We start from the raw sequence: 21,388 nt of genomic DNA on the forward strand, positions 1-21,388 counted from the left end.
TTTCAAGTACCATGGCTATTTTTTACAAATCTTTCGCAGTCTTTCCTTTTGCAACATCAAATAGTTCTTGACCAATGTCAACACGGTTCGTAAATAGAAGGTAAATAATAAATATAATGATCAATAAAAGACAATAATTTCCGCATTATTACTTAGATTATTTGCAAAGAATCGCCATTGAAAACTAATTATATCGAATAAAACTCGATTACTAATGACGTAAGAGCTATTTATAGTAAGGTATTTTCTAACTATTTTTATCACAGAACAGTAATTTTATCATTGCTTGACAATTGACATTAAAAACTAAGTAGGCAACTGTTTTTAGGTATAGGAGATTTTGCGTGAATTAAAACATAGAAAGAACGTATCCGTATTTAGATATTTATAATAAATTCGTTCGTAAAATTAATTTCATTAAATAGATGTAGGTATGTAATTTTTTTCAGGTTTTCAGATAATATGAATTTTAATTGAACGGATTTTAATGAATAATAAGTTGGTTTTACGCGATGTATCGCGAAAAATTTGTAAAAATATGCTTTTGCGCCAAAAACGTGAAAACCGCGGTTCAAAAGCTATTAACTATTAAGCATATTTTAAACTTTTTGTTTACAAATAGAAAAGTAATAAAATTAGCGATAAACGTTTCATATTTCAATTATTTTGTTAAGTAATAATTATATTTTATATGCTATCTGTATTATTAAGAAAAATACATGAATCTAGAGCTCAGAAACCTGCATATCAATTGATTTATTCGGTACATTTTTCAAATTTGCGTCAGCGAACATTTCAAAATTTGACATCTATAACAAAACCGAGCACAGATTACATACACCAAAAAAATAGAACCAACGCAAATCTTGGCTTAAAATTTGGCTCATTCTCGTTTTCATTACGCCATTGTTAAACGCTTATCAATCGATTGATTTCGTAGAGGTACAAAAACGCCACAAATAAATGACTCAATCGCGAATTAGCTAAAAAAATCGGACACTACATTGACTCAATAGCGCCGACCGTCGATTACACACAGTCAAGCTAAGTTACGTAAATATCACGCACACCACTGCAGCCACGCACACATTCGCAATACACCACCACACGCGCAAGTTGCGGGTGTGTGCGCGCTGCAGACCGTGAGTCGGCCGACCCCACTACAAAATTTAGTCTCACTCTAGACTTCGTTGAAGATAGACGTGTCCAACTGACTAGAGTTATACGCATTCGCAGTGAATAATTTCGTCATAACATTGTGATAGTGACAAAATCATTTGGGACGTGATAAGTGGGAGTGTATAACATTATTGTTAAATTTTAAGTACTATAAACAATTACTGAAGACGTTTCAGTGTTTTGCTGTTTTTGTGAAACTATGACATTGTTCCCTCTATTTGGATAATTCCGGATAAGGACTGCAAAATTACCGCAAATATTTTTGTAAGTATCTTTTACCTCTGTCTCTTTAATTTTTATATTTTGCTATATTATTTGGCTTGCCAATTTGAATATTTTTTTTTCATAGTGTAGAAAATTATCTTATTAGAACTTAAAATTTATTATTTTTATTTTGGTTATAATATTTGGACTTAAACTTTAATCAGCATTAAATTTATTTAAAAATATTTCTGACAAAACTGCAATTTTTTTCTTTTCCCAAAAAATACCTAAAAAAGAAAAAAAAATTGTTAGTTCAACGAAAAAATTTTAAAATTTCAATAAAAATAAGTCAATGGGAATCGAATTGAAATTTCAAACTACCGAAAAGAAAGTTTTCCCGCACAAATGCGCAATTCAGATTTTCCAGCATATAAATAAATGGATTAAATTTTCTGATCTGTTTCACATTAATTTAAATCAATGACTAACAAATGAGGTGAGTCAGTTAGGAAATTGCTTTATCGCTTCCATAGAATTGTTTTTGTAATGTCATTGACATCTTGCGTCGAATTTTGTTTACTCATGCTCGCGGAGATTCGTGCCAAGTCTTCGCTTAAATCATCTTTATACGCATTCTCGAATATTGAACTTCCTTTTGTCCTTCATTGTTTTTTGTTTTTGAGATAACTTCCTCGATCGCGTTCTTTATCACTGTTTACATTTTTGCTTTAAAATTCGTATCTTCACCATGCATGCCTTTTGTTACCACTATCGCGATAATTCCTTTGTTTTCACTTTACCTTATTTTTGCGCATTTATAATCATATAATTTTCTCTTATCGTGTATTATGTCACCATTGTCACCTACCTGCTTTCATGGCTAAACGATTCGATTTAATCTAGACATTTCTTGCGATAGATCTGAATTTTTCATGTTTTTAATTATTTTTTAACTTTTTCTAATTTACGAAGTTGCGTAATTATTCCAACTGATTATTTTCCACAAACCTCAAAATATTTTTATGTTAATGAAATAAAATTAATAGATCACAAATATTAAAATTGGCCAGCCAAATTTGATAGTGTTAATTGATGAATTATGCTAGTAACTAGTGCGATGTCGTAAACGGCGCCTGGCACCGCGGCTCTGTCGTAAGCCATTGTAAGCGCTTACACAACTGGTTCAAGGTTCCAATCCGGCGTGCATTCGCCTACGGATGTGCGGAAACAACCGTCTATGTGTTTCTCTTCTATTTACACAACTATATAAACTCGATCACTTAGTTCTGAAATACAAGAGAAATTTATCCCAACACTGCATCTAGAGTTCACGTCACCATTTCTAAGTACTCTTAGGTTCTCATGCCAAATTTCATGAACAGTCGGTCAGGTAGTTCCCTCCAGCGCTAAATATACCATTTCCCAGTAAAGATTATTCAAACAATCGTTCGAACACGAGACCGCTGAATCGATCGCGTAAAGGTCAGTCCGCTGTATCTATGTATGACGCAACGTCCCTAGGGCGTTGTTGCGCAACCCATTGCAAGCTGATATCTGTATTATGAGAACTGTACTCTGTAGTGCTTACAACTGTGTCGTAACTACAAACAAACCGTTATTTGAGTTTACGCGGTGCAACACGGCCACGAAACATTCAGTCCTGCTAATTCTCGCCATGAAGAAATTGAAAATTTTAACATTTCTATATTCTAGAAAGCAGTAATGTATCTGTATCTTTAATAGATAATAAATGATGTAATAAAGGAAGTAAAGCGCAAGGTCGTCCGGAAGGTATTACAAGTTAAGGCCGTACCCGCATGCATTTAGTTAATCGTGCATCATGACTCGCATAGTTATGAATTTTAATTCCCATTATATGTACGATCGTGTAAGGATTATAACCCTGGCGACTGACCCTGACTGAGTACATGCATTCAGAGTCATGCGATGAAATCATACGTATAACACGCTTCCTAATAATAATTAAAAATAGAATTGCTTTGTGCAAAATAACCAGTATTAGGAAATGAGTATGCGAAATGCGCATAAACGGCTTTGTCCAAATTGCGCCGAATACACTCGATCTAGAAAGATGTCTCGCGCTAATCTAAGCGGCCTAGAAAACATTTGTATATTATGTACAATAAATTTCTCTTACGTAAAACGATTTTATACGCAATAACAACGGACGATAATTTCATCGGCGCGAGGACAACCAAAGATAACTTGACCTATTTTTTTTATCTCGCCCGCTCGCGTAACTCTAACCTACTTACGAAGTACACGTGAAGGCGCAACCAATTGCGAGTAAGTGGATCACTATATGACGTTATTATTTGAGGTCCAAAATTTCTGCGTCCGACTCAATTAGATCACTGACGTAACAATGAGAGACCCGAAAATTCATCAAGGTGATTTGTGACTGTCATATCGATTGCTTTAGAGCTAATATTAGTATTGACCCTGGGTGTCAATTGTTCTGTTAAAGTATATCCGCATTTCTTGCTCCACAAGTGTCAAGATTTATCACTGCATTGAGAGCAATGACTTTCCTCGTCAGCTTGTCATCGATTAATTTTATGACGCTTCCGATATTCTCACCATAATACGGTGAATAATTACTATGGGGAAATCCCATGACTCATGCCGTAACTGAACTAGTTTTGCTAAAACTGCTGTATTAGTAACACGAAGGTGAAAATAAAGTATAGATGTCTTAATACTATAGGTTGTCGAGCAATACCATTATCTTGAAATTGAAAGAAATTACGTAATCTTATTTACGGACAGCGTTTCGTAGGTAAATTAGCAAAATCTAGAGCACTGAAATAGGTTAAGTGATTCTTAATAATGTAGCAATTAGCTGTATAGAACAAGGCCAGCAAAGTAGGTCTTACCGGTTTGTATCGCATACAAACACTGAGTATTTATTCAAAGATTAATTTTTATCAGATAGGGAAATCCCAGAAAAACGGAACAACCTTGACACATTTTACATTGGCCGTTTATCACCAGAAGTTACGAAACGGAACCTTGACACCAAACCATTATCGGGGTGTGAGGCCGATTCGAAATAGCCCGTACTTTAATTGGGTGTTCGCTGAGTGCGAATTCGAAAATCGGTCAAGTATGTCTCTTGGAAAAATGCTTGAAACCCGTCCAGAAACTGCGACATATAATCAAAGCTGCGACCTTCCGCCACTATCCTCGGGGTGAAAATAAACAATGTGACCGCAAGGATTTACGCTGATCACTTCTACGCGACATCGAAGACAAAACATCATTTCAACGTCATATTGTTTTATAAACAGTATATACTATTGGAAGTTGTCTGCTAGTTACAGCCAAGGTGATCACGACGCCAAAGTCTGATATCTCTTGTCACACACTGCCTGTTATGTTGGTAAAATGTTAAATCAAAGATGGCTGCCGGCCCACTTCCCGCGCAACAGGCGGCGAGCGTGTGGAAAGTTACCGTTGTACTACTTTCTCTACTTTTTCCAAGATGGCTGATACTGTCTATGCGTCTTATTAGAAGGTCAAGAGCGCGCCGCAATTAGTTTTGCCGTTTGAGGTCAACGATATTAACGTTTATTTGTTTGTACATTGGCAACGCTATTGTTTGAGTAGTGCAATATTAAATATAAACTTCCTCGTTTTAAATACACCTGCACGAACAATAAACGAACTTGAATAAAAATAAGAAAATTTATAAATATTTATGACCAACTGGTCATTCTTAAATTAACTCATCTAACGGTCAAGGGCGTGTCGTGTCAGCAGGCATAATTAGTTTTCACGTTGGCGAATCACGTTGCAGTTTATATAACGGTTTGAAGAAGAGTAAACGTGCTTGGAAGTGTTACGCAAGCACCAACGTGAGGTTCAAGAGTGGCACGTGTTGTTTGCCGCGTGACCAACCCGCGCTCGACACGTGTGTGCCAGGACAATCACGCCTGTGAGGTCATGCACGGTGGATTCACAAGGAAGCAATGTGTTCCTGCAATTCGATCAGCGCGCCACAGACGTCTAAATTTTTCGCTATCTGTGCAGCGCATCGATGCGCTGATGCGGGGACTTCGCTGACAAAGTCACATTTTTTTTATTGTTTACAATAATGTAATAGGTACATTTAATAATTTCGTATACACTATACTTATTAATAATAATTAAATAAATTAACAAAACAAAATGTAGCTAATAATGTTCTCACTACAGACTGTTGACGCAATTTCCATCGAATTTCATTTAAAAATATTTGCCCCGAACAAGACAAAGACGCAATTAAAGTTTGCATAATACATTAAAAATGTCTTGAACCAATTCTCTTATCAATATTTGTTACTGCTCTGACTCAGTGATACAATTACGAAATCCTGATAGCTTATCACTGTTCATATTTGATCCAAATATGGCAACATTTTTCACATACCTTTTCTATTACGTAAGTCGCTTGAATATTAAATTCCTTGGAGCATTGACCTATTCAAATATTTAAAAAAAAAATATCGTCTATGATCAGATGGTTTAAATTAAGAATTCTGATTTGCTGACTCGAACCACCTCGAACCATGAAATAAATTGGTACTCGAACTTTGGTCAATACACGAATCGTCTTATGACTTATCGTATAATGAGCTATAACAAAAACGTGTGAAAACATTGAAAATAATAAAGCCTCTTACCCTCACGTGTACAGCGCACACTTATAAAGCCACGTGCTAGGAAAACATGTTTCATTACAATGTTAATTTTAATTCTAATTATCTGATATTATCAATCGAATATAAGTAAAAACTTCTAACATGAAATTGTTATGAACTACGAAAATAATAAAGGAAAACTAAATATAAGTTTTTGCAGTTTACAGTGAGCGTGGTCATGGGCGTACAACCCATATTATGAAATATGGCATTCAAAAATCAAAATACAACCCGTGTCGATCTACCAATGAAATGTAATTCTCGTTCTATACATGACAGTTGTCCAACCCAACCTTGACTCTTGGATGACGAAACCACTCATAACAGTATTACGTGTTGTAGGCACCAGATGAACGTAAAAAGTATCGATGTACCGTAAGTCCCCATTTTTGGGTAACGGTTTAAAGAAAGTAGATGATTAGCGATAACTGTTCAGCATAGCGAGCTAACAGTATTGGTATCTTAGCACCCAAATGTACGATAATAATTATGTAACGGTCGCATCTAACATTCCGAGATATGCCGTTTCGTCACATTCTTGAGTTAACGTGATTATTATATTTACATGACTTTAGTTTATCTTTATAACGCTCTAAAATTAAAACAAGTCACAGGTGAAATAAACCACTGTATAGAAATAAAATACATTTATTAAATCAGCATTATTATGCAATACAATGTTATTTATTTGAAAAATAATTAAACAATTGACTAAACACGATCAATATTCCCGAGACGCTAACCGCAGTTTTAACTGTTCCCTCTCAACCGGCAAGTAACGGACGTATAGCGTTATTACAAAATTATTCACTTTATCATATAAATGTTGAGGAATTAAACTGTTCTATCAATATCTAACTGTAAATATATAAACTGTTTGTTCTTTGCGTCAACAATTCTAAGAAAAGAATAAGAGAAGATAATAATATTTGCGTATGAATTCAAAGTATAATGACGCGTAATTGACACAGATTATGTATAAAAAAACCGTTGAATCAGTTACTACTGACTAATAATATGTCTGAATACGCATTTATTAAGATGTAATAGTTCTTAAAGAGTTGTATAGAGCTCGCGTGGGCGGTTGGATAAAAAATTCATATAGTCATGATTTTAACTGTATTTATGAGAACATCTGTATAACGGACTGATGTAAGTGATTCAGCTCAAACTGTATTATCCGATGCACTGGATCTATTGTCCTACTTTAACTACCAAATGCCGACATACGTAACTTTTCATACAAAAATATGTTTCAAAGCTATTTTAATAACATTAGAAATTATGTCCTATTCTAACGTGTTTATGATACATTATCGCTAAACATTACCCTTGTTTACGGTCACGAAAAATGTGTATCACAATTTCCAATCAAAATGTATGATTTTAAATACAATTTTAATATACAATAATCCCACACAATACCGCTGAATAAATGGTCGGTGACACGGTACAATTAGAGTGGTTTGTAATCGAACGGTTATAGTAACGGGTTCGAATCTAGGCCGTCCTACTGACACCGCTCTCAACTCGTTTGGCGTGTAACACTGTTTTTATTTAAATATTTTAATTTAATTAAACATCATCAAAAATAAAATATATTTGATTAAAGATACGAAAGTACTTTGAACTTTGACCAAAGATAATTGTTGTGTAATTTTTGTTGATATAATTATCACTTAATAGCATAACAATCGTTAAAATCGATAAATTTCTCCTAATTTCATATCCACTTGAACATCACAAAGTTTCGCGTCACATAAACTAATTTACATGAAAACCCCAATCAGAATAGGAAGTGGTTATGTAAAGTCTTCAAGATGCAGCGATAAAGTTGAAAACATCTTAAAAATCTCTAGCGGGGCTCTAATGATCTTTTTCGAATTTCATATTGATTTAAATTGTGAATAATCTCGTATAATCGCCGATGGGCACGTGTTCCCAGACACCGCATAGTTAAAATTACATGCAAAATGCTCTTGAAAAGCATAATTTCAAATTTAGAAAGGACTCTCACGTTGTCCCCCACACGGCCGCGTGCGCCACAACGTGAGCGCTCTGCTCTTTTTCCGTGCGCTAAACCGACGCGGAAAAAAGAAATAGACTAGTTTATGGTTTCACCACAATGGGCACTTAGGAAAGAATCTCCCATTGTTGTCGATAAACGGTTGATAACGAGGCAATTAAACTATTTTTCGTTGCACTTCCTGTCGATGCACATTTGGCCATTCGATATCGTTCGGATATAGGCGTTTACGTAAGTGATATTAAGTTAGGGTGTCGCGCAGAGGTTATCGACACAGGCCGATCAATGCGGGATTATTAAAATAATAAAATGCTGGTCAAGCGTTTCAGCCACGCCGATGCCAACTTGAGCTGATTGCGAAATTTCAATATTATTTTTAAAATATAGTTAATAAAGCACTTAGTCAACATCGGTCACATGTTAGCGGGCATGGCATATCCGTTCAATAGTACTATTGTAAAACTCGGTAATTAATTTAAAATTTTAATCAATTTTCTTTCGAAGGAAGCGCTTTCGTAACAGTATCCTGTGCGACCTCAAAATGCATCGTGTAATATGCCAAGAGGTTAGGAAACATTATTAACGCGTTATAACATGAAGGGAGTGAAAAAAATGAATGTCGTAACACTGTTTCACAAAATCCACGTGTAAAGTAACGCGGGAACTTGCGACAGAATTTTTGCAAGCATTATGCACTTATAAAGAAAATTGCAAATAATTTTACTAACGTAATATTTCTTTTGTTACAGAACCACTTTGAAGATTCGTGCGGATCCAACGTCCGCCGAAACATGGTCGCCGAGTTTATATTGAGCCAGCAGCAGCTGCTGGGCGGAGGCCCCGCCCTGGGCCCCGCACCGAGCCCCCAGCGCGTGCCGCCACCACCGCGCGCGCGCCTATCTGTATCACCGCATTACCCCATGGACCAATCCCCTTCATCCAACGGATCGGCTGAGCACCACGAATTCGGAAACTCCTTCGAATTCTCCAAAAGGAAAGAATTCTTCGGGCAACGCAAGCAACGCGAGTTCATTCCTGACAGCAAAAAGGACGACGGCTACTGGGACCGCAGGCGGCGCAACAATGAAGCCGCCAAGCGTTCCCGGGAAAAACGCCGCTTCAACGACATGGTCCTCGAACAACGCGTCGTTGAACTCTCAAAGGAAAACCATGTGCTTAAAGCGCAATTAGACGCCATTAAAGAGAAATATGGAATCTGTGGAGAAACACTCATCAGCATCGACCAAGTCTTAGCCACATTACCGACGTGTGATCAAGTCCTGTGTGTAACGAAAAGGAGTAAACTGACCAGCAATGCTCTATTCCCACCAGCACCACCCCCACCTCCCCCGATTCCCCCAGCGTCTCCCCCATCCCCACCACCACAACGCGCTCCTGAACAATACCAGGAAAGACTTCCCGCTCCAGAAGCGTACTACCCTCACCCAGCACATTATGAACCTCCCGGTTCCGTTCTCAATCTATCAAGATCGCGCCGTGCGCCATCCCCCTACGAACTCTCCTCCCTGTCGGGCTCCGGCGACGAGACAGGCGAACAGTACGCCCCAGAGAATGCCGGCCTGCCACTCAAACTACGCCACAAATCACATCTCGGGGACAAAGACGTCGCCAGCGCTCTTCTCTCCCTCCAACACATCAAGCAGGAGCCCGGCCCCCGTTCCTCACCTTCATGGGACGAGGGCTCCAGCGACGAGAGGGATTCCGGGATCTCACTGGGAGTGGAGTACAGGCCGCAGCGGCCCGTGTGCGATGAGAGGCTAGCGGAGGAGGAGGACGCGCACCTGAAGGCGGAGCTGGCGCGGCTCGCCACCGAGGTGGCGACGCTCAAGAACATGATGCACCAGAACAAATCGCGCACACTCGAGCACTGAGCGCCCCGCCCGCCTGCGCCTGGACCGCGCAGCGCCCGCGCTGAGTCGCCTCGGCTGCGTCTCGCGGTCGTGCCTCGCTCGTTTCGCGTCACGTGTCGATCTTATTCGTACAAACTGTCTCAACCTGCCCCTCCCTAGTAGTCGAAGTTACCACGATGTAAAGAGATGAAGATATATATTTGTATGATATTGTGCAGCTGTACGCGGCTAAGTCGCATCGCCTAATCGTTATCCTTCCTAGTAGTCGTATTGATAGGTTAGAGATAGATCCATACGAGAGATGCGTTCGCGGAGAACTCTGTATGAGACTAATATTCGGTTTACGGATTTTTCGAGCAGATAAAACTCGTCTACTCACGATAGATTTAAAAATGATGCATTTTTAGTGGTGAGCTATGTATAATGTAACTGTAATATAAGAGAAGTAGATCTGTTTCATCTATTCGAAGACTCGTTTGTGAAAATCGATGGCTGAAGACTATGTTTTGTATAAGTTAGATGTAAGTCGATGTAAGTAAGCTTAAGTCCAATCTAGATGTTTATTTATAAATTTTTATGTATAGTCTTTCTCATTCGGAATGCCCGTTATATGATGTTCCAAACCAAAAAATATGATCCTCTAGCTGTCAGAAATCGCAAACTATTTGTAAGATAATCCTATTGAATTAAATCAGATAAGAATACCAGTGCCTTTGACAAAACATACCTACCTGTAAAATAGCTCTAAATGTAATATTTTTGTATATTTCTTAAAAGATCGCGATTTCATAATGTACCGTATGCGATTCCCTTACCATGTGTTGCCATCTCTTATAAGTATTGAGTCGTTTAAAATTGATGTGACGCATGGCGTTTTTTCTTTTTAGTCGATGTTAATGTCTTGGATGTGTAGATATCGATGTATACCCATGGTTTGGGATGTGACCTAAGAAGGCTATATCAAGTATTGCTGTCTTGTAAGTTACACTCCTGTTTGTCCTAAGGGCATGTGATAGAACTAAAGGAGTTAAACTAAGTATTTATTTATTCGGACCGTGAAAGAGGATTTTACAATTTATTATCTTTGTATAAGAAACACTATACGATATGAATAAATTGTGTACATTACAATTAAACATGAATTTTATTTCAAACTCTGAACATTTTTACTGAAGCTGTGACTATATTACCTAATCAATTGAATACATGATCAAGTACTATCATAATGATCATACATAACAATAAATATATTATACTTACACAAAATTTATAAACAGAAGAGTTTTAATAATTAGAAAAACTTTCATATTTTACTCAGAATAATTTCAAACCAGGTAATTCAATAATTTAAGTGAATATCTGCTATATACAATTACAAAAAGTATAAATAATATCTATATACCATATCAGCTTTCTTCAAGCTAATGGAATGAAATACATTAAAACTATTAAGATCATGGGTTCGATTCCCAGTGATAATTTTACGTAAATTAAAAAAAACAGAGATGAATTTTTGCCTGGACTCTAAATTAGCATATACACAGTATTTTATTTAACCATGGTATTCGAGTCATGCGAGTGAATCCGGGTACTAAAGCTAGTTTTATAATTAACCTAGATGTCAGTAGAACGTGGTAAAGCATACTAATATAAAAACGGGAAATATGGGAAGAAAGATATTGAAATGCTCTATCTAGCGTTCATGGGCGGGTATGTCACACTCGTTACATTTCTGTATGTAAACAATCCGTTGCTCTTGGTCATTTTATCAGGGTTTATTTCTTCAAACAGGATCTATAGCTGAATTATGTGGAGTAAAGAAGTAAATCACGACATTATTTCAAATACTATATGCGCCTGTTGCACATATCTTAGCTTATATTTAATAGCTCAACGAATCAGATTATAATGCTAGGAGTACCAAAAGTTATTTTTACTACTGTTCTGAATAAAAATTTATCAATAACACTGGAATAAAGACAGAATTATAAAATTTGCTAATATACAGCCTGAAATATATCTTTTAAGTTTTAACACACTTAACAAGTAAGTATTACGACTTTAGATTTACCTACATAAGTACATAATGCTACCTCCTAACAAGACTACATTACTGCTCCATTACTACTTACTACCTACCCAGTAGGCTGATATGTAACGAAAAAATAAAAAGAATAAAATATTTGCTGTCATGTTCAAATCATGATGCCTATTTATTTATATTAAGTAAATATGCTGATGTTCAAATTTTAGGCGCATATAATTATTCAATAGCAATTTAAAAGATAATAGAAAAAGTACGACTCTATACAGACTCCAGTATCCTACTACTATTATAAAGGCGAAAGTTTGTAAGTTTGGATGTATGGATGTTTGTTACTCTTTCACGCAAATACTACTGAACCGATTACAATGAAATTTAGCACACATATAGAGGGTATATTATTACATATTTCTATATACATAACTAGCTTTCCGCCCGCGGCTTCGCTCACGTTTTCAAAGAAAACCCCGCATAATTTCCGTTCCCGTGGGATTTCCGGGATGAAACCTATCCTATGTGTTAATCCAAGTTACCCTCTATATGTGTGCTAAATTTCATAGTAATCTTTTCAGTAGTATTTGCGTGAAGGAGTAACAAACATATACGTACACATCCATCCTCATTCCTCACAAACTTTCGCATTTATAATATTATTAGTAGGATAGGATAGGTTAGGATTGTATTATATTTACATTACGAACATTCTACAGTATTTGCTTAATATAGGCCAAATATAGAAATAAAACAACAGTTTGAAGCGATTTTAATATTTTATTGTACACGATTACATCAGATATATACATCGAGTGTTCACAATAACAATTATGTGTGCTTTGGATCTAGCTTAGCTAGTCGTCATTATACATTTTTTAAATTCCAAACCAACAAACATTTTAGAGGTTTCAAAAACCATTTTAAACCACCATTTTTAACCCACCATGACTTAGATTTTCCAATTTAATTCTATGATATTAATTATCCACCATTCCGAAATACTGAAAGCATTACTTAACATTATTAGTTTTTATTCATATGTAAGCATTGTATTATTTATGTACAGTCCTTTATATTTGTGTGCATAGACGTCATTACAAGTTCATAGTAACATTTATATCAATATAATTTGTTACTTGAATATCTATGCTATTAAAATAGTGACGTTCAAAAATAAATTTCATTTATAAATGCACATTAAAATGAGTATCCATGTTAAATAATACAACATAACATGACACCAATAGTATACAGTATACACGTAATGATAAAAATAATTCTAAAACGAAATCGCACAATAGTCCGTACGCGTTGGCGTCGCGTTGTATACTGATCGTTTTATTCACTGCCCGAGCCCGACCCCCGCTAGCTGTCTCACTCGCTCTTCTTCTTCTCAATGTTCTCTGGTTCGTCCTGTGGGCAGTGAAGCGAATCTCACTCGGTGCTCGTGACGACTTCCCCGCACGCCAGGGGGTCGGGTCGCTCGATCGCCGGGATCGCGGGTAGCGCTTGTGATCTTAGTTTGGCTGAACTCAACTCGTTGCTTTGCACCCAAAGCTCCAACTGGAAATGAGAAATAAAATTAAAATTAATATAGTTTAAAAATCGTGATTTACCAAACAGTAATACATTATCATCTCGCTTTCGCACGCATATTCATTACAAATTTAAGCTAGGTATATTGTTTCAGTAATTTAGGTGTCAACAAAAATTGTTCACATTACCATAACCTTTCATTAGCCAGATAGCTACGCACTACTTCAGATAAATAAAGCTTATTAAAAAAACAAAAAATCTCCATTAAAAGATATTAATCTATGTCTATCTATTTATATGACGATTTAAAAAGCACAAAAAGTTATCTAAGTAACTTACCTCAGGCGGCATCTTCAACGGGTACGGTTTACACGCACCCCCACAATGCAGTTGCAGCAGCAGCTCCGCGATGGCCGCAGCCGAGGTGTCGATCACGCGCTGCCGGCACACGGCCACCGCGTGCACGAACCCCCCGGGGCCTATGAACTCGTGCTCCATGAAGAGCGTCTTCTCGTCCCAGAATACCGCCTGGAGTTTAGAGTTTAAGTTACGTAAGCATACTGATATCACAGTATTACAATCCATACTATATAATATTATAAATGCGAAAGTAACTCTGTCTGTCTGTCTGTTACTCAATCACGCCTAAACTACTGAACTAATTTTCATGAAATTTGGTATGGAGATATTTTGATACCCGAGAAAGGACTTAGGCTACTTTTTATCCCGGGAAAACGACGCAATCCCGGAAATCCCACGGAAACGGAAACTATGCGGGTTTTTCTTTGACAGCGCGGGCGAAGCCGCGGGCGGAAATCTAGTATTTAATACTGTGCTGTGCTGATATTGTGGAAGGGAGGTAGTCTAAATAAATAAATATTTTAGGACAATTTTCACACACGGCACGATCTGATTCCATACTAAGCTTTCGCTTGAGTTATGGAAACCAGATGGCTGATAAACATACATTTAACACCCAGACACAGAGCAAACATCTTCATTCGTTCATCACACAAATATTTGCATTTTGCCCTGGGTGGGAATCGAACCCACGACCTCGGGCTTGGAGTTGGAAGGCAGGGTCACTATCAACCAACCCGACCGATCAGTCAAATAAAAAAGCTATAGTTATGTATCTGTCGTGGCAATGCAACCATTTCATGAAATTATCGAGCATTTCATGAAGAGAGCACTGATATTATAGTGAATCTGTATGTATGTTATGTCCATGATCCGGGTCCGACTCGATTGCTTAAGAATCTTGAGATACAGAATCTCCCTAGAGTATGAGAGTCTAATTGTAACACAACTTTTAGGCACATTACGTTACAGCATTATAAATCGAATCCAGAAAAAGCAGGCAATTTGGGATAGCTTGATGTTACAATTATAAGAAGAAAGTTTAATTTTTAATTTAAACTTATAAACTTTCTTCTTATAAAAGCAATTTGCATAGGTTTACGGTTTCATGCTATCAGCAAGTTTTTCTTCAGGACTCTAGGAAGTAAGTAGTGGTAAGTTTAAACATTAATTTAATAGTTTATTAGAAAAATACACATACCATTACGTCAATTGAAAACTATACAATCCTTGTGTAATAGAACTATTATGTCATCATTACGCACAAACCGTACATGAATGAAGATGTGACAAAAATAGGTTAAACAATTATACATGCGGTTATACCGTTTGCGTATAAAGTCTATAAACGTATTAGCTATGACCTCATACGATCTAGTTGAAGAATCGTTACCGTATTTAGAAAGAGTTATATAATGTGTAGATAATATAATTCACGTTGATAGAGTTATGTAATAGGTATTGTGGATGAATTATCATGTACCTTCCTACTGAGAATATTGATCTATAAATTATTAAAACGGGTAACGGTCACACGGTCACGGTTATTATCTAGACTCCCAGAGATTCAACACAGATCATAATTGGAGCAATTTCGGTTTAATGTATATTTTAAGATATTATGGAACCTAAAAAATTAACTACCAATCAAGTTAGTACCTACTAATCTTTTCTTCACGTAATTGTACCAGAAAATTGTACTCTATGACTCTCGTTTCACCTTCTCTGTTCTTTTGCCCCGTTTTTATACATGATATTAAAATATGATAATTTCGAATATTAACTATGTTTCTTTCATTATAGCACACTTATTATTTAAGCTACATGTCTCTTAACGGTCGTCACTGAACCAGCGTTGCAGAAATTTTCTATGCAAAATATGCTGATATGACAATTTTGCATAGCTCTACATTTGTTTAATTATAAATTTTACTGTACCTTATACTACCTATATTGTGTAAAATTTCAGTTATTTAACATATTTTAAGTATTATGCTCTTCGTTTAAATATCTTGTATACGTAATGTAATTTTTTTACTGGCCAAGTTTACGTACCTGTCTGACTTACTTAACTTTTGAGACTAAATAATTGCATTTTTTACGTCTTCACTCACCTTAGAAGTGATAGTGACCTTCGTAAACGGTTTAACATATCGTCTATACCGTATTGTAGCGGCTGCTTGCAACACAGCACCTCCCGCTGCCTTAATATTCGCGTACAGGCCTGTACGTTCGTAGAAATCCGCTCGAGCGAAGTCTAACTCTCGCAGGTATCTCGCGTTGTTCATGTGGTAGAGAAGCGTGTCTATGTCTGTGAGGAGACACCAGGCTGGAAAGTAAAAGGTGTATTTTAAGTCTCTTTTTATGGAATTACCTATACTAATATTATAAAGCTGAAGATTGTGTTTGTTTGTTTGACCGCGCTAATCTCAGGAACTACTGGTCCGATTTGAAAAATTATTTCAGTGTCAGATAGCCCATTTATCGAGGAAGGCTATAGGCTATAATATCATCACGCTAAGACCAATAGGAGCGGAGTACTGCGGGTAAAAGCGCGGGGTACAGCTAGTAGAAGATAACACTGGAAAACTTCGTGACAAAAGACTATTCTATTTTTCTACAGAAGACTCTTGTATTGTTTGTATAGTTTGAACAGAAATTATTTTTAGAAGTTCTATTTACTTATTAATATACTTGTAATAACAGCAATTAGTGTAAAGCTGCCTATAAGCCTTATAACTGTCTTTTGGAGAACACAGTAGGTCAGCCATCTTTGACAAGATTAGGCTGCGTAAATGTCGATTACAATTATTATAAACTTGTGGGCCACTGGTACAGGGCTTCTATTTTTAGTAAAAACTTATTTTATTAGGTACCTACATTCGTACAATTAGTATCATCAGCTCGTAAAGAAAGTTCTAAAACATAATAACGCACGCAAATGCTTTAGGTATAACTAGCGACCCGCCCCGGCTTCGCACGGGTGCAATGCTGATACTAAATACACTACAGAAAAACTGTGAACGTCACTACATAGTATAAAACAAAGTCGCTTTCCCTGTCCCTATGTCCCTATGTCCTTATGTCCCTTTGTACGCTTAAATCTTTGAAACTACGCAACGGATTTTGATGCGTTTTTTTTTAATAGATAGAGTGATTCAAGAGGAAGGTTTATATGTATAATAACATCCATTAAATAGTGGAGAAATACTGTTATTTTTGAGGTTTCTAATGTGATGTCGTAAAAAATTACATTTTTTCCGCTTAAATTGCAAACGCAGGCTGAACCCTACGAGTTTTATCAAAATAATGTACTAAGTATTATACACATTGAAAAGGTCTTCAGAAAAGTCCGCGATGGTATATGTCTATCTCTTATGGATAACCCACAATAACTTTTTTTTGTCATTTACTTTTTACGACAAATAATGGCTAATTTTCGATGCGATTTTAACCAATACAGCATTAATCCTTAACCAATTAAATACCTTGAATACATTGTTCATTTAATATAGATCTATATGGCCCTTTACACCGTATGATTTAAGTGAATATTTTCGAAGATATTACAGATTTAAAAATTGCGGGACGTAGCGTTTGCAGCGCTACAGGCCGGCCGCCCGGCTATCTATTTTATACCCGTGCGAAGCCGGAGCGGGCGACGCTATGTTTTTATATACAACGTTCACAGTTTTTCTGTAGTGTATTTAGTATCAGCATTGCACCCGTGCGAAGCCGGGGCGGGTCGCTAGTTGTATATAAAAACATAGCGGCCCGCTATTAAAATATATCTATTAAAAAAAACCGCATCAAAATCCGTTACGTAGTTTCAAGGATTTAAGCGTACAAAGGGACATAGGGACATAGGGACAGGGAAAGCGACTTTGTTTTATACTATGTAGTGAAGAGAGATATATAATTGGATTGCAATCGAGAATGGAATAAACCATCTCTCGAAACCAATTAAGCAATATCCTTGACCCCACTAGCCATTGTTTATATATAACAATATAACTACCTAATTATGCAATCTTAAAAGGTTCCCAGCGTTTCCGAAAATTTCCATCAAGACTGTGAACTGTTTAAATAATTTTTTATTTAAAAAAATAATAGTAAAGCAAAAATACTCAAAAATATGATCGTTGGGATATGAACGCACTTTTTTCACGATCACTTTGTCTAATCTTCAAAATTTCCTTTTTTATAAATTGCAGGCCTTTTTTAGGGTTCCGTAGCCAAAATGGCAAAAACGGAACCCTTATAGTTTCGTCATGTCCGTCTGTCCGTCTGTCCGTCTGTCCGTCTGTCACAGCCGATTTACTCGGAAACTATAAGTACTACAGTGATGAAATTTGATGGGAATATGTGTTGTATGAACCGCTACAAAAATATGACACTAAATAGTAAAAAAAAGAATTGGGGGTGGGGCCCCCCATACATGTAACTGAGGGATGAAATTTTTTTTTTCGATGTACATACCCGTGTGGGGTATCAATGGAAAGGTCTTTTAAAATGATATAAAGTTTTCTAAAAAACATTTTTCTTAAAGTGAACGGTTTTTGAGATATCAGCTCTCAAAGTCGTAAAAAGTATGTCCCCCCCCCTCTATTTTTATAACTACGGGGTATAAAATTCTAAAAAAAATAGAGGTGATGCATGCTAATTAACTCTTTCAACGATTTTTGGTTTGATCAAAGTATCTCTTATAGTTTTTGAGATAGGTTGATTTAACTGTAATTTATTATATTTGCTGCTACGGAACCCTTTGTGCGCGAGCCCGACTCGCACTTGGCCGGTTTTTATTTATAATGCTATAGAGAGTAGAGACTGATAAATAATAATATGTACGCTACTAATGTTGACTAATTGGAATATGCTGATTAGACAGTTTAAGAAATAGCAAGTAATTTGAGCACGTAATGACACGGTTTTAAATTGGAAAAATATTGCTGTTTTATTTATCTACTCTTTTTCTTACTATAATTTACTTTTTATAACGATGATGTGATGTGTCTGGTTGACTAATTTATAGTGTTTCATATGATTAATGTGTACCACAAACGTTCAGTTTCTCAAACCAAACAACTCATGTATTAACCATTTTAAAAGTAAAACTGAACTAGGTACATATTTCCCAACAAATATTCACTTTATAAACTCGATCGAAGATTTCGCAATACATCGCAATTCGCAACTAATACGAAAACTATTAATAATATACTTACACTGCACTTCCGTAGTGTCCAAGATGCACGCCTTCTTCCTGAAGTACCTTGCCTTGGCCACTGTGTACATCATTCGAGCAAAATATGCTACATCCAATGTACCATACAGCAGGAGGGTCCCCGCCACGAGGATCGCGCTCCATCCAGGCACACATACAGTCCACATTTTCGCTGCACATCCAAACACTCAAATAAATAAATTCACATTTACTGCATGGTAACACTACACAACTTAACAACGTTACATATACTATGCGCTAAAGTCGCGGATATAATGTTACAGAAAAATATTATTTGCTCAATCATTTAACATGGTCTAAACGTATCCTTATATAGTAAAGCTTACTCATGAGTTTCAAGGTTTTACAAATTGACAGATAGTATTGTGATTTTTAATACAAATTTGATGGTTATTGGTTAATAATACAAAATTAAATTGATGTAAGCAATTATTTACACGACTAATTTAATGCTCCTAATGTTATTTAATACCAATGTTCATTTTCGACGACTTACTGCATACATATTATGTTGCAAATTTTAAGATATAATATTAAAAGGAAGCCCTATCGTACGATACATTATTAGGTATTCGGGTAGCACTCTATAGACTAATTAATAAGATAATTAGAGTAATTAGTCTACAATATACACATATTTTATTTTATAGAGCAACGAAATGTAGAGTCGAAGTATAAAATATTTTTAAGTTCTGATAAAGCAACATCGAAAAGAAAATGCATATGAGTTTATTAATATTTGGTTTACGAAAGTAGAACCATTAATAATTATTCAATAAGGTCGGAATGGAACTTACCTAGAGGAAGCCGGTACCGATCGCATTTAAAACATTTTACGTGAAAATGATTAATGTAATACAAAACTGTCTGTACAGAATTAAAGTATTACCACAATTTTATAAGCAAATGATTAAAATAAACGCAAAAATCGTGAATAACCCTAGAAGCTGACTTCGCAGAGAATTTTACTGAAATAATTTTGACATTAGAACAAGTATGCGCGCGCAGATCAGATCAATAATATTGGATGACGCTATAGAGTGTAAAAAATCATATTGAAAAAACTCACCATTTACTTCAATATTAAAATTCAAATTTATCACGCTACTTTTTTAACTACATTTATTATTTCCTGTCTAAGCTCAAAATATTAATGGTAAAGAATCAGAATCTACAAAACTTAGCGAGCACAAAATACAAATAGGTACCAAACTGATTGTACTTTATTTTGTGTGTGTCGTTTGTCATAGAATTTTTTACTTAGCGTACATCTACTTATACTTATTTTTATAAGTATACTAGCGGTCCGCCCCGGCTTCGCCCGTGGTACATATTTACGTTTTCTCTACATAAAAACCATCCTCGTACTTTAAGGAATATAATAAAAAAAGAATTATCGAAATCGGTTCAGCCGTTCTCGAGTTATGCGCTTACCAACACATTTTGCGATTCATTTTTATATATAAGACTAGCGGTCCGCCCCGGCTTCGCCCGTGGTACATAATATTTACGTTTTCTCTACTTAAGAACCATCCTCGTACTTCAAGGAATATAGTAAAAAAATAATTATCGAAATCGGTTCAGCCGTTCTCGAGTTATGCGCTTACCAACACATTTTGCGATTCATTTTTATATAATATAAGAGATAAGAAGATAAATTGAGTATCGAACGATAATAACCATTTCACTTCCGCAAAATAAATAGCTACATTTGATCCATGAATCTAAGTCCATCCTTAGGTAGGTATATATTTCTAATAATCTTGATTTATCTTAATTGTTTTTAATTCAAAATTAATTAACCAAGACATAAGATTGTTATATATTTTGTTCTTATAATATATATATAATTATTATTAAAGAGCTTTTTTCTTATTATATTAGTTCATCCTTATCATTCATCATCATAATCATCCTTTCAAAAAATTTTCAGTTATAAACATGTTATAAAAAAGGTTGATTTTAAATGTCGCAGAAGAGTCGTGAGAAAATCTTGGTAACTACTTTTAAGCTTTTCAAACAATTGTTTTTTTTTTTTAATAATATCTTCTGTAAAATGGAAATAGCGAATTGCAATAGATCAGCAGATACAAATCTATTTTTGAATTTTGTTTAATTAAGGTATTAATCATATACAGGGTGTCCCACTGTTGTATACTAAGCCCAAAGGAGGTTATAGATTTGCATACGCTAAGTACGTAAAAAATACTTAAAAAATTCCAGATG

The 21,388-nt window shown here is 35.8% G+C and overlaps 2 protein-coding genes across 2 annotated transcripts; one reads left to right on the forward strand and one right to left on the reverse strand.

The window, feature by feature from the left end:
• The first annotated feature begins 1,177 nt into the window (after nt 1–1,177).
• vri (nuclear factor interleukin-3-regulated vrille) lies at nt 1,178–11,119 on the forward strand. The gene is made up of 2 exons (XM_090115785.1): nt 1,178–1,443; nt 8,862–11,119. The coding sequence occupies exon 2, from the start codon at nt 8,904–8,906 to the stop codon at nt 10,002–10,004; it is 1,101 nt and encodes a 366-aa protein (XP_089971911.1). The 5' UTR covers nt 1,178–1,443; nt 8,862–8,903; the 3' UTR covers nt 10,005–11,119.
• Nucleotides 11,120–12,778: 1,659 nt separating this feature from the next.
• Nucleotides 12,779–20,106, reverse strand: LOC149897893 (protein THEM6-like). The gene is made up of 5 exons (XM_090115806.1): nt 19,960–20,106; nt 19,143–19,313; nt 16,032–16,246; nt 13,897–14,085; nt 12,779–13,584 (listed from the first exon to the last, which is right to left on the reverse strand). The coding sequence occupies exons 2-5, from the start codon at nt 19,306–19,308 to the stop codon at nt 13,456–13,458; spliced, it is 699 nt and encodes a 232-aa protein (XP_089971932.1). The 5' UTR covers nt 19,309–19,313; nt 19,960–20,106; the 3' UTR covers nt 12,779–13,455.
• Between the last annotated feature and the right edge of the window lie 1,282 nt (nt 20,107–21,388).

This window comes from Colias eurytheme, chromosome 24 (genome assembly GCF_061535395.1).
Source record: "Colias eurytheme isolate Ceu_HAF_F1 chromosome 24, ilColEury1 Martin Lab GWU primary, whole genome shotgun sequence".
NCBI classification, from domain to species: Eukaryota; Metazoa; Arthropoda; class Insecta; order Lepidoptera; family Pieridae; genus Colias; species Colias eurytheme.

Bases quoted from the DNA above. Each gene is read 5' to 3' on its own strand.
- vri (XM_090115785.1), top strand. From the start codon at position 8,904: ATGGTCGCCGAGTTTATATTGAGCCAGCAGCAGCTGCTGGGCGGAGGC.
- LOC149897893 (XM_090115806.1), bottom strand. From the start codon at position 19,308: ATGTGGACTGTATGTGTGCCTGGATGGAGCGCGATCCTCGTGGCGGGG. The intron at 16,247-19,142 runs GTAAGTATATTA...TTTACTTTCCAG, and splicing joins GGACACTACGGAAGTGCAGT to CCTGGTGTCTCCTCACAGAC. The intron at 14,086-16,031 runs GTGAGTGAAGAC...TCTAAACTCCAG, and splicing joins AGGTCACTATCACTTCTAAG to GCGGTATTCTGGGACGAGAA.